This window comes from Alnus glutinosa, chromosome 12, assembly GCF_958979055.1.
Source record: "Alnus glutinosa chromosome 12, dhAlnGlut1.1, whole genome shotgun sequence".
Taxonomy (NCBI): Eukaryota; Viridiplantae; Streptophyta; class Magnoliopsida; order Fagales; family Betulaceae; genus Alnus; species Alnus glutinosa.
Window position 1 is genome coordinate 16,693,836 of NC_084897.1, and position 12,584 is coordinate 16,706,419.

At 35.0% G+C, this 12,584-nt stretch overlaps 1 protein-coding gene across 2 annotated transcripts in view; it reads left to right on the forward strand.

The window, feature by feature from the left end:
• Window positions 1-991: 991 nt before the first annotated feature.
• Window positions 992-12,584, forward strand: part of LOC133851443 (diphthine--ammonia ligase) — a 44,359-nt gene continuing 32,766 nt past the window's right edge. Inside the window, exons 1-5 of one of the 2 annotated variants that reach the window (XM_062287878.1) lie at window positions 992-1,130; window positions 4,666-4,737; window positions 7,163-7,242; window positions 10,745-10,970; window positions 11,060-11,092. In XM_062287878.1, coding sequence (XP_062143862.1) covers window positions 1,053-1,130; window positions 4,666-4,737; window positions 7,163-7,242; window positions 10,745-10,970; window positions 11,060-11,092 — 489 coding nt within the window. In that variant the 5' untranslated portion in view covers window positions 992-1,052. Of the gene's footprint in view, window positions 1,131-4,665; window positions 4,738-7,162; window positions 7,270-10,744; window positions 10,971-11,059; window positions 11,093-12,584 lie in introns of those variants that run through there. The other variant, XM_062287879.1, reaches the window with a different exon arrangement.

A 12,584-nucleotide genomic window follows, 5' to 3' on the forward strand; every position in this document is an offset into this window, starting at 1 on the left:
AGAGAAAAACTCCTACTAGAATCTAAAAGCAAGTACCAAAAACACCATGCGAGGAAGGAAGCATTGTGCTTCCCTCCTCCTCTAACCCGAGGCAGTTTTTTTTTTTGTTGTTTTAATTTTGTTGTTGTAAGGATGACTTGTGTAACTTTCTCAATATCAAAGACTAGACTAGACGTTGAATTTTTCAAAATTTTAAAAAAACATTTTGAGTGAAAATTTGGGCTTGTTTGAGTATTCAATTTTTTATTTATTATATTATACTATATTCAAAAGTGTGAATACCGAATAAATTTGTTTTAAAAAATTATATTTGGATGGTTTAGATAATTTGAGGCAAAATTGAAAAAATATGTTTGGGAGTGTAAATTGAATTGAATATAATTATAAAAATATTTATAAAAATGAATGTTTGGGTGTTGTTTTATATTTGAAAAATTTGTTTGGGTGGTTTCTTAAGGTAAAAATGTACCCGAATTTTACTCGACCCGCTTTAACTCAACTCAAAAATAATAATAATAAAAAATAAATAAAAAAAGAGGAGTGGCTCCAAAATTAATGGCTACCCCCAAAAGAGCGGTTGAAGGTGGCCGATTCACCTCTTAGGATGTGGCTCGGCCACCCTCAAGTGGTTAAGGAGTGGCTCAAAAATCATCCCAATTTTTTTTTTTTTTTTTTTTTTAAATTAGTTTTTTTGTTTTATAATAACAATAATAATATTAATAATAATAAATTGGTGATGTTTGGGTTTTCGATTTTTTGTTTTATTTTGTATTGTTTTTAATTTTTTTTTCAAAATTTCGAATACCCAAAAAAGAAAAGAGTAGAAAATATGTGTTGGTGGTTTAAAGAATAAATATACCTAAACATGAATTTACAAAAAAAAAAAATAAAAAAATAAAAAACAATTGAAAAGAGAAGGACACCAAAACCTCTTGAGAAAGAGTAACCAACGATCGCCCAAAGTATCATCCGCGCAATCCTTAGCAAACACAGTGTGCTTGAAACCCCTAATCCAAGCTCTTGTAACGCTAGCGGTCGGAGAAAGCTAGAAGATGAATGTGGTGGCGCTGGTAAGCGGCGGCAAGGACAGCTGTTACGCCATGATGAAGTGCATGCAATACGGCCACCAGGTTTATCCTCTTTCTTTCCTTTCCCCTCTATTTGGTTCCCGAGAAAACCCTGGAAAAGAAAAGAAAAGAAAAGAAGGGAAAAGAAAATAAACGGAATATTTGGTCGAATGGATGTAGCCCCGTCTTTTGTTTTTTTGGATTGTTTGTTCACAAGTTGGTGAGTTTTTTTTTTTTTTTTTTTGAAATCACAAGTTGATGAGTTAGATATGCCCATGTGGTTCTTTTGGTTGATGACAAGAAGGAATCCATAGAATGAAGTGCTTCTTTTGGTTGATGACAAGAAGGAATCCATAGAATGAAGTGCTTCTTTTGGTTGATGACAAGAAGTTCGGAAGTCTGACTCTTGGAGTTTATGCTATTCTATTTTGAACCCAAGATGGGTTTTTTGTCAAACTCAGGTCCCATTTATTTCGGTGTAAAATATTTTCTGCTGGGAAATGAAATTATTTTCTGGAAAATTGGCTATTTTTTGCTATTTGTTTGCAACCCTGAAAATGGTCTGAAAAATATTTCCGGCATTTGCTTGATAGGGAAAATCACCAAATATTTTTTTTTATATTTTCATATGATCATATTAACCTATAAATAACGACTTTTTTCATTCACAACATGAAATATTAATATAAAATAGGTAAAAAAAAAATCAACTTACAAATTATTTTTAATTAAAAAATGCATATATTAACTAATGATGATCAATAAAAGAAATCATAAATGTATAAACCTATAAATGGTATACTTTCAAGTTGTGGGAGCCATAAATAACATCCAATAACACATTCAAAGTACCATAAAAAATTCAACCACAACTATTGTCATTCAGGTCAACCATAAATATTACAATCACGTTTTGTCAAAATAGCCATTTGTTCTACCATACATATTACAATCCAAGTTCCACAAAAATACTACCATCCAGGGCACTGATCAAAATGAAAATGACATAATCAAAAAATTGACTAATCAAAACAAAATGTTGCCCACAACACACTAATTCTCATGGAGAATGGATGGGACAGCAGTATATTCCTGTTTCCAAACTCAGCCTTGCCATTAAAGTCACTCCTTAACACAGTTGTGTCTGAATGAATAACATAACAAGGAATAATGGAGGAAAACTCTTCCAACTTTACATAGTTGGAATTCCTTCTGTTAGACAGAGAGTTAGAACACATCCACAGGGTAACCTCTACAGCTGTCCCTAAGACAGCCTTGTATACAGGCTGTGCAACTGGACCAGTCTTTTGATGAAGTCTTGATATGATTTCGCCGACCTCTCAGGATGCATAACGCATTACAAAGGCATACATAACCTGAAATGAGTTTATCAATCAATAAGATATGAGGAAGATATAAAAGTAACTTATTAATAGATATTTTGACAGAACACTGGTAAGCATAGAGTTAAGAAATTCCAATCAAATCCTGATCAGGTGTTACCTTGTTTAAAGGACCACAATTTCAATATGTTTACGTAGGTAAATGAGTCAATGATAGTGCAGTGCAAATATTCATGTCCATCGACTTAAAAGTCAGTAAATATTACAAAACAAGCCAATTGAACTTGCCAATGAGCCGTAACTCAAAGGGCACCTCCTCTTCCACAAATAGGGTGGAGGATGATGTAATGGGTTCAAAACCCACAAGATGTGTACGTAGCTACCTTATCAATCAAGAAGGTACTTGCTGGTGTGCATCACAAATAGGGGAAGAGACATTCATTTCACCTAACATATTCTATACCAAGCAAAACAACATTCAAGGAATCACATACCTTATATTTTAGTATTTTCCAAGGAACATACGTGCACACATAGAGAGAGCAAAGCGACAATGAAAAAGGGGTTTTGCTACTTTATCTTCTTTTGCATGTCATAGTAACAAAGATTATCATATCCATGATTAGCTGATTCCATTTTCAGCTAACTCCCAATATTTTACCTCATGAGTATTATGATACAAGAAGCATTGGTACTTGGACACCACAATGCCTTTGTAATGGCTGCATAACAAAAGGACACATTATGCATACTAGACCAAATTATGGCACAAGTGTAGACAAGCACAAAAGGAGGAGAATATTAAAAAAAAAACAAATAAAATAGAAATATCACCAAATTGAGAGCAGAAAATTTACAACTCCCAAAGCACCTCCTAACATCACAAAATAGAAATACCCATATCTTAAATTTCACAAAAAGTGATATATAAAAGCTTTTTATGGTTCTTAGGGGCGCCTTATGCTTTCAATAAAATTTTATTTACTTATAAAAAGAAAAGCTTTTTATGGCATACTCAGATGATTATTCACTCTAATTCCTATAAATGAGCATCGAAATCAAACGCCATATAAGACCGAATCAAAGCAAGCGAATATCATATTGTTGTATAGAAGGAAAGATTGAATGAGAGAGAAGGGGAAGAATCGTACCTGCTGGAGAAGATTGGTGTGGAGCTGAAACAATCGCTCGTTTGCTTTCCTTTCATGGCTTCCTCTACCATGTTTTCTCTTCTTTATTATGTCTTTGGAAAACTTCTGTGCCCTATGTTTTTGCTATGTACACTACAATTGACTGACCGTTGGCGGTGTCAGTGCAGTTCAAAGGCCGAGCACAGAGCGGTTGGTCGCCAATAGCTATGAAAGAGAGGGGCAGGGAAGGAGAGATGTGAGAGTGAGAAAAAAACGAAAACAATTTTTTTTTTTTATAAGTAAATTTAGTCTTATTGAAACAAAACACGAAGACAAAAAGAGTTAGAGAGCATAGACATGGAAGCTGGAGGATGGTAGTTGCTGATAGCCATCTCTAAAGGCGGTGATCTATTGGCCAAACTTGGGAGCAAGCGGGAGTGCAAGAGTGAGAAAGTGTGGGTGAGGGAGTGGGCGGAAAATGGTTTATGAAAAAATAAGTGTAAACAGTTTTATGCCCGGTTAGCCTTATTTTTCTTGATCAACCGAAAATGTTTTCGGGTTTGACTAAAATTTTCAGTCTCCCCAGACACTGAAAAGTAGGGAAAAGATTTTATGGAAAAGATTTTACGCTGAAACAAACGAGGCCTTAAGTGTTGTGATAAATTAACACGTTTTGGTTGGATGCTGAGAGTGTATAGGATAGTAGAAGAAATGAGAACTAAGAGAAGTCTAAAGAAGTCATCAATTTTCTCTGCAACCAGACTACATTGGTTACTATGAAATCATGGAAATGAAGAAAAAGAAGTTTTGAACATCAGGGTTTGAAGCTAAGAGAAGCAGAAGCCTGATGAGCTGAACATGACTGTATGTTCCAAATGACATTTGAATGTCCCAAATTTAGAAATTAAACATTAAGAGAAAGTATGATACCTATGGTTTTTTTCCCTCTCCATGTCCATGCCCATTTCGTTTTTAGTTTCATTTTCAGAAACCTATTGTATTGTCTTATGTTTTTTATTGGTTCAGTTTGAAGATTGATCTTGGTTTGGTATGAGTAGATTGTTACTTATCCAAAAATGAAAAAAATAATAATAACAAAGATTGGTGTTTGATTGGTTTTTGTAGGTTGTTGCGTTGGCAAATTTGATGCCGGCTGATGATTCAGTGGATGAGCTTGATAGCTACATGTACCAAACTGTTAGTCTCTCTCAGTCTCTAGTTTAAGATTTTTTGACTCATTGAAGAAGAATAAAAAGGGAGACAATAATAATTTTATGATTGCATTAACCAATGGGAAGTATTATTGATTTACCTTATGCTGCTCTGAAGCTCGATGTTTTGTTTTATTCTTTTCTGCATGAATAGTTAAAAGATGTATTATTTTATGCTGTTCTGATGATGGCTTTGTTTCCCTAATTGCATCAGGCTCCTTGAACAAAGCAGGTCGATGCTATAATTTTCTTGATTCTTTTCTGATCCTATCTCTTCTTTTTATTTGTTCATACTATGTCTCTTATCATTTTTTATTTTTTTTTGAAAAGTAATTGAAATATCATTAAAAAGCGAAAGCGCAACCTAGGTACATATGAAAAAAATACAAGAGAAACATCTAACTAGAAGGAGAAAAAAGAACAAGAAAATCATGAAAATTAAGCACATTAGGAAAGCCATGCAGCTGTCCAAAGATAAAGAGTATTGAAGAACAAAGACTTAAGCTCCACCATTGTCCTTTCGCGATCCTCAAAGCTTCTATCATTTCTTTCGCTCCCAAGGCACCACAAAAGGCAAGGAGACAAAAAAACGAAGGTTAATACTGTCTGTTAGATACAGCATAAATAGCATATATAGAACGACTAAATTAGTGGGTTAAAAGACTCAAAAATCTAGTCTAGAGGAGTTGAAGGGTGTTAATAGCCAAGATTTAGAATATGATTCCCCTTTTCATTTCTTTGGTCTTTTCATATTCTATTTCTTCATTTCCTTCTATATGACTTTATAGAACCCATTTAAATGATGTGCGCGTTGCGTAGTTCATGATGCAGAACTCTTTAATTCATCTTATTGTATTGGTTTAGTTTATCTGAACTAAATATTCTCAAATTTTGAGAATCACAATAGATCTCTTATCTGAATGAATTGCATTATTATTTTTTTTAATTATATTGTTTTTTAATTTATATTAATATAAATTAGTAAATATATTTTTACTCTGTTTATTTTGTTTACCATTTATATTAATTTTAATCCTGTTGAAATTTAATTTATAGTTACGTATAATATAGGACAAGTGAGACTTCCATTACCCTCTTTGATATCTTGTGTTTCTTATTATTTAATTAGCATCATGTATTTCATAAAAGTTCGGGCAATATAATCCTTATGTAAAGGCCATCCTATCCAACTTTCCGGCATTAAGATACGTTTTAGATGTGGATGATTTCCAACATATCATAAGGTTCCATTTCTTGAAAATCTGCACTTTTCTAAACCCAGAAAACAAACGGAATTCTATGATTACTTCTTGGGGCAAATACTTTTATGTATATAGGGAGCTGCTCTATGAATTTACTTTGTAGTAAAAGAGCATGAAGAGGTCGGGTGATGCACGAAAGTCTATCTCTCTCTCTCTCTCTCTCTCTCTCTCTCTCTCTCTCACACACACACACACAAAAGAAAAAGAAAGAAAGAGTTGATTGCGGGCGAAATCTTGATAATCTTGTTCTTTGCGTGTGTCTATGTGTTTGTGTGTGGAAAGAGTTCCCATTTTTCATGTGGATATGGCGTATTGCCTATGTGCGGGTAACCGCTATATCTTAAGTGGATGTGTAGTAATTGCTTTTACATAGCTTTATATTTTTTTTATACCAGTATCTAAATTTTTACTATATCCAGATGTTTTAATTTTTTTGCTGGAGATATAGAGAGTCAGAATTTGTCAAGGAAAACAATTTGAGTTCTGTGCTTAGACTTTTCTATTTAATTTGAGTCAATCAATGACATCCATTTTTCCATTTATGGCTATAATCCATTTTTCTTGTAAACAGGAAATTAAAAATGTATAAAATTACTATGAGAGAGGAGGAAAGATTGAGAATGTGTTGCTTGGACTTGAGCAGTGTGGCACAATGGTGCTTAATAGCTCAGTTATATAATATATGCAAGTATTTCTCAATGATTGTATTTGAAATTTGCTTTTGTATCTTATGGTTTCATTGAGCTTCTGCAGTTTTCAGTCACCATATTCCTATCTTTCAAAATTCTACCCCTTGTTGAGGTAGTTTACTGGGTTTCAGAGAAAGCTGATCAGTATTGCTTTAATATGCCTCAATGATTTCAAAATTGTGTGAATGCCACTGCTTTGAAAACTATGTATAGAAGTAAGCATTGAGCCCACGACAAACTCTTGCTTCTCAATGCCAAATACATGTATGTGTATGCCACACATGTTTGTGTGTTTATGCCCCTTGCTGCAAGTGTTTCTTTGTTCTGTTCTATTTTTTTTTTTTGTAGTTATTGTAATGTATAAGAAAGACAAATTTCGTGTTGATCGAATGCACATTAACGTTTCTTCTTATTTTGGTTTGTTTACTGCTTGATTGGGACTGTTGAATGCTTTTCTCAGGTTGGGCACCAAATAATTGTCAGCTATGCAGAATGCATGGGAGTACCATTGTTCAGACGAAGAATACAAGGATCTCCAAGGCAAGCCTTTTAAGCAGGAAATCTTTGGTAAAATCAATTATCTGATGTTGGGGAACTTAAAACAATCTTTTCTTCTCACGGGATTTGGAAAATGATTTTTATTTGTAATGCCATAAATGCAAGGCTTTAGTGGCGGAGCCATGTATAAAATTGGGGTTGGGTGGTGGGCATGGCTGTTCTAGAGGTTTGAAAAATCTCGTAGTATGTATGCCTTTATAAGAAGAGTGTTTCAAAGAGGCTATACATATGGCCTACAAACCCCACTATGTAAATATATTTAGATAAATTACTGCTTTTCTTTAAGAAGTCTTAAATTACTCAAATTGAAGTAAAGTCAACAATCCTATCATTCATAAGCTATTACAGTGATTTTCTTATTTTAATTTCTCATTCATATAATTGCTATCACCAATGTGTCACCTTATATTGGCTCTATTTCATAACCACCATCCCCTTATTTTCACTTCTCCCAAAAAAAAGTTAAACTTTAAAACATTCAAACTTTTTTCACTTTTTATATCACATCAATCATTTAAACTTCTTATTAATATTAAAAAACAAAACTCACCTCAAAATCCTCTACCAAACACACCCATTATACTAAACTAAAAGTGGAAAACAACAGAACAGCTTAAGATTTCTCTCCATTGCTTTTTGTCTCTTCAAGGCTTATCGTCATGTAGCAACAAAATAATAGTTCTCCTCCAAACAGTTCGCTAAGTGTGAAGGTTCTACTAGGTTTGAAATATGTTTATAATTATTTTTATGTTATGTTATATATAGCATATATATCGTATACAAGGCTCTCCCAGCTTCATTCTGGCTCAGAAACTGAAGGCTCTAAAGTTCGATCTTATAAGGTGGAACACTCTAATATCGATTCCCTTAAACAAGCTCGCTTCGAGGAACTGCGCACTTTTGATAGACTGGAGACAAAAAGAGCCTTAGATCCCGAAGAGAAGCCGAGTAAAAGTCTGATTTCCAGTGACCCTGGAAAAAATTACTTCTCAAGAAGAAATTAGTTGGAGGCAAAAATCAAGGGTTCTTTGGCTTAAAGAAGGCGATAAATGCACAAAGCTCTTCCATCGGCTTGTTAACTCAAATCGGAGATTCAATTCTATTGAGTCGCTTTCTGTCAACGGCTCATTTACTTCCGATCCTTCAGTTATCAGAGATCACATTATTCCGTTTTATGACTCTTTATTCTCTGAACATCACAACTGGAGGCCTAGATTGGATAACCTTACTTTCGACTCTCTTGAGGTGGAGGAGGCCTCTCGGCTAGAGCTTCCGTTTGAGGAGAGGGAGGTTTTAGAGGTGGTGAAGGGTATGAATAGATAAGGTCCCAGGCCCTGATGACTTCTATATGGCTTTTGTTCAAGACTGTTGGGATGTTATCAAATCTGATCTCATGAAGGTTCTCCTAGATTTCCATGCTCACAGCTATTTCGAGAAAAGCCTTAATGCCTCCTTCATTGTTTTGGGAGAGGTCCGAGGAGTGGGAGGTGGATAGGAGTCACGACGAGGAGTTCATGGTTATCGTGGACGAGTTGATTAAGTGCCAGAAATCCAAAGGCAAGAGGGAGCTTTTGAATCTGCAAAACTCCGTCAATTATGGCGTGTTTAATGCTTCTTCTAGGTGTAGGAAAGGCAAGGCCCAATTGTTGTAGGGTTGTTTGCTTTGGTGGTTTTTGTGGGTTGTTTCTCGGGTCCCTAGGTGTTTTTCCTTTTGTTCTTGTTTGGGTTCTTTGGCGGGTGCTTTTGTATGGGTTTTTTTGTGGGTTGTTTTAGGGTGTCTTTTCGGGTTCTAGGATTTTTTGAGGTTTTTGTTGGGTTTCCTGAGGTTTGCTTTGGTTTCTTCTTTGTATAGTTCCTATGTACTTAGGGGCGCCTTACGCTTTTTTCAATAATATTTCTACTTATATAAAAAAAGAGGTAAACTTCTAATCAAACGGCACTGCTCCAATATTATTTTTGACATTTTTTCTATTTTCGTTTTCACTGAAAATAGTAAATTGTGTCCTACATTAGGGCCCATGCCATATTAGTATTTGAAGAAGATAATTGTCATGTGTACCCACACCAAATTTGAACAGCAGTTTCATCCTTGAATTGGAAAATTGTTCTTGTTTAACTTTGCAATTGTTGTTGAAGGTGTCATCATGAGCTTTTCTTCTTACTTGTTTTTGGCACTTGACTCATAAAACCAGCCAGTTGTAAAGATTTTATCCCTCGTAGTGAGCTTCCTCTCTTCTTGGCTAGTGTGACTTTTGTCTTATGTTCTGTTGGCATTTCTAGCCAAAGCAATGGCGATATTATCAAGGTCACATATTTTGTGTTCATGATTGAGTTGCTCAGGAGGTTGCATATGTTGCAACAAACAAATATTTGAATCTGGAATCTGGATTTGCCAAATTGTTTTTTAATTTTAATTTGTTTTAGGCTTTAACTACTGCAAACAATGTTTACAAGCAGTGTAAGATCACCAATGAGATTCTTGAGTCTTGGAATATAATGGTCTTGATTGGTGATGAAAAGTTAACTACATGTTTTCAAGTCACAAAGTAGTAGTGTGATTAGAGCTTTATTTCTGAGTCTTATTTGTGCAAGAATGCTGTGGAGGATGCGGTGCTGTTTGCAATTATCTCACCTTCATCGCCTGCCTAGACATTGATTGGGGCACAGCTGCATGAATCTGTTATTTAGTTTGCTTGAGCTTTGTCCTAAACCTTTTAAGCTTCCATAAAATTCCATAAATACTAAGCAAGCAAGACTGCAAAGTAGACTTTTAAACCTTTTATGCGTTAGCGTATATTTGATTTCAACTTCGTTACACTTTTATAGCATGGGAAAGCTAAATGTAAATTTTAGGTAGACTTTTGCTAAGGTCACCCATCATATTCCAAGTAGGCATAGGATGGGTGAATCTGAAAAGCAAAGGTTGTGCGTCCTAAGTCTAAAGGTAGGAGGGAGTTGTTGAATCTGAAAAACTCCATCAACGCTGGCGATGCAAGTGCGTCCTCTCGGTGATGGAAAGGCAAGGCTCATTTGATGTAGAGTTGAGTGCTTCATGTAGGGTTCGGGTTTGAGGGCTTTAGGTTCTTGCGGGTTTGTTGGTTTCTCTTTGGGCTGGTTTGGTTGTTCCTGTGTATATTGCCTGTGTATATAGGGGCTCCTTACACTTCTTTTTTTTTTTTTTTTTTTTAATTAATAAAATTTTATTACTTATAAATAAAAATTCCAAGGAGGCATGCTCATCCGAAAATACAAAAAACAGAAAGGAAAATGAAAAATAAAAGAGAGAAGAGACCCTGAGGAGGCACTCATTTATTAAAGAATGAACCAGATTTCTATGAAAGTCCTGTGTTGTAATATGACTTGGTTAAGTGGAGATTTTACCTGCATAGGCAGGAGTCTCTCTCATTGCTACTTGAAATTTCTATAATTAGTTGTATGCATTTGATGCGTAGTCTCACTTTCAATGATTTTATGGATCAATTAGGCATCAGAAGCTTGGCTACAAAATGACTCCGGGTGATGAAGTTGAAGATATGTTTGTTTTGTTAAGTGAAGTAAAAAGACAGATACCTTCTGTCACAGCAGTATCTTCTGGCGCTATTGCATCTGACTATCAAAGGCTGCGAGTGGAAAGTGTTTGTTCAAGGTTAGGGCTTGTTTCTCTGGCGTATTTGTGGAAACAAGATCAGTCATTGCTCCTTCAAGAAATGGTAAACTGTGTATTAACATTAAGAATGGCAACCAGTCAATACCTAAATAATTTTGTCTAATGAGCTGTATTTCTTTTGATCCCAACTAGATGACAAATGGGATTGTGGCTATCACAGTAAAGGTATGGTTTCTAGCTCGACTTGTTCTCTTGTTTTTGTTTGTTCTAATACAAATTTTGCTACTGATTTCTGTGTCCTCATCAAATGGATGTATTTTACTTGGACTTTCTGTAGTGAGGTGTTGTTAGTTTGATTTTTCCTTATGAGCACTTTATTCGAAACCTAATCATGGACAGGGTTTGACATTGATATTTTCAGATAACTATGCACATATTTCAATGCATTTTTTCTTCCTTTTATGTAATTAAGTCACCACTACTAAGCATATAACTTTTTTTCTTTTCATTTTAACAGTCCTATCATCTAATCATGGTTGGTATACTTCCACTTTGGATTGACTACCAACATGCATCGTCTTCTCTTTGATTGCGACCAGTTGTTAATTTCAGAAAGATAGATGATTAGGTTTATTTGATAATCAGTTTGAACCTATGTAACTGGCAACAATGACTGGGATTCTCACTAGTTGATTAATGCAGAGGCTAAAATTTTAGTGAGAATAGAAGCTCAAATTAAGTGATAGTTTCTCCTTTAATTTTTTTTCGCCTTCCAAGGTAGGAAAGCTTCTTTAATTTGTTTGTAAAGTTGAGAATGTGAGGCAAAGGATTTTAAGGCATGAAGCATGGGCCTTATAAATAGATGTAAGGATCTTGCAGTGCTTGTTAGATGGTTTTATTTTTAGTTTTATTTCGAGATTAAGTGAACACTAGAGTAGTAATAAAGTGTGAAGTGGGAGTGTTAAAGAATGGGTACCACATTGGTAGGGCATGGGCTTGGTTATGACCGTAGGGTTGTAATCGAGCCAACCTCGACCGTATCACCGAGCTAAATAATCTGTTCAAGCTTTGTTCATTTATTTTTTGAATGAGCTCGAGCTGGTTCACGAGCTACTCAATTAATTTATTTATTCCATATATAAAGTAAATGTCGTGATTGTTGATTTTTTTTTTTTTTTGTAAATTCGTAGTAATTATTAATTATTGTTAAGATTTATTATCTGAGTAATTAGATAAATTAACTTGAATCTTACACAATCTAATCTCGAGTTTGTGTATATATATATATTGATAAGTAATTGAATTATCATTAAAAGTAAAGCTGTAAACAAGCCGGTTCGAGCCGAGTTTTAGCATTCCCGGACCGGCTCGTTTTACTGGGCCTCTAAACAAGCCGAGCTCAAGCCGGGCTGAGAAACCCTCGTTCGAACTCGGCTCATTGATTACATACGCCAGCTCGGGCTTGAGCTCGAGCTCAAGCTTGCTAAGAATGCAATTTCGAGTCGAACCGAGTACTTGAATGGCTCGAGTCGACTCAAACTCGAGCTACACAAAATTTTTGGGATGTTTTTGACACAAGCCCGAACTCGAGCTCCAGCTCGTTTAAGAAGCCTTTCGAGCCCTAATTAGGCAGCTCGGCCCAATTAGGGCTTGTTTAGTGTGATTTTAAATTGTTATAAAAGAGAAATTGATAAACACAAACTTGATTCTAAAGATT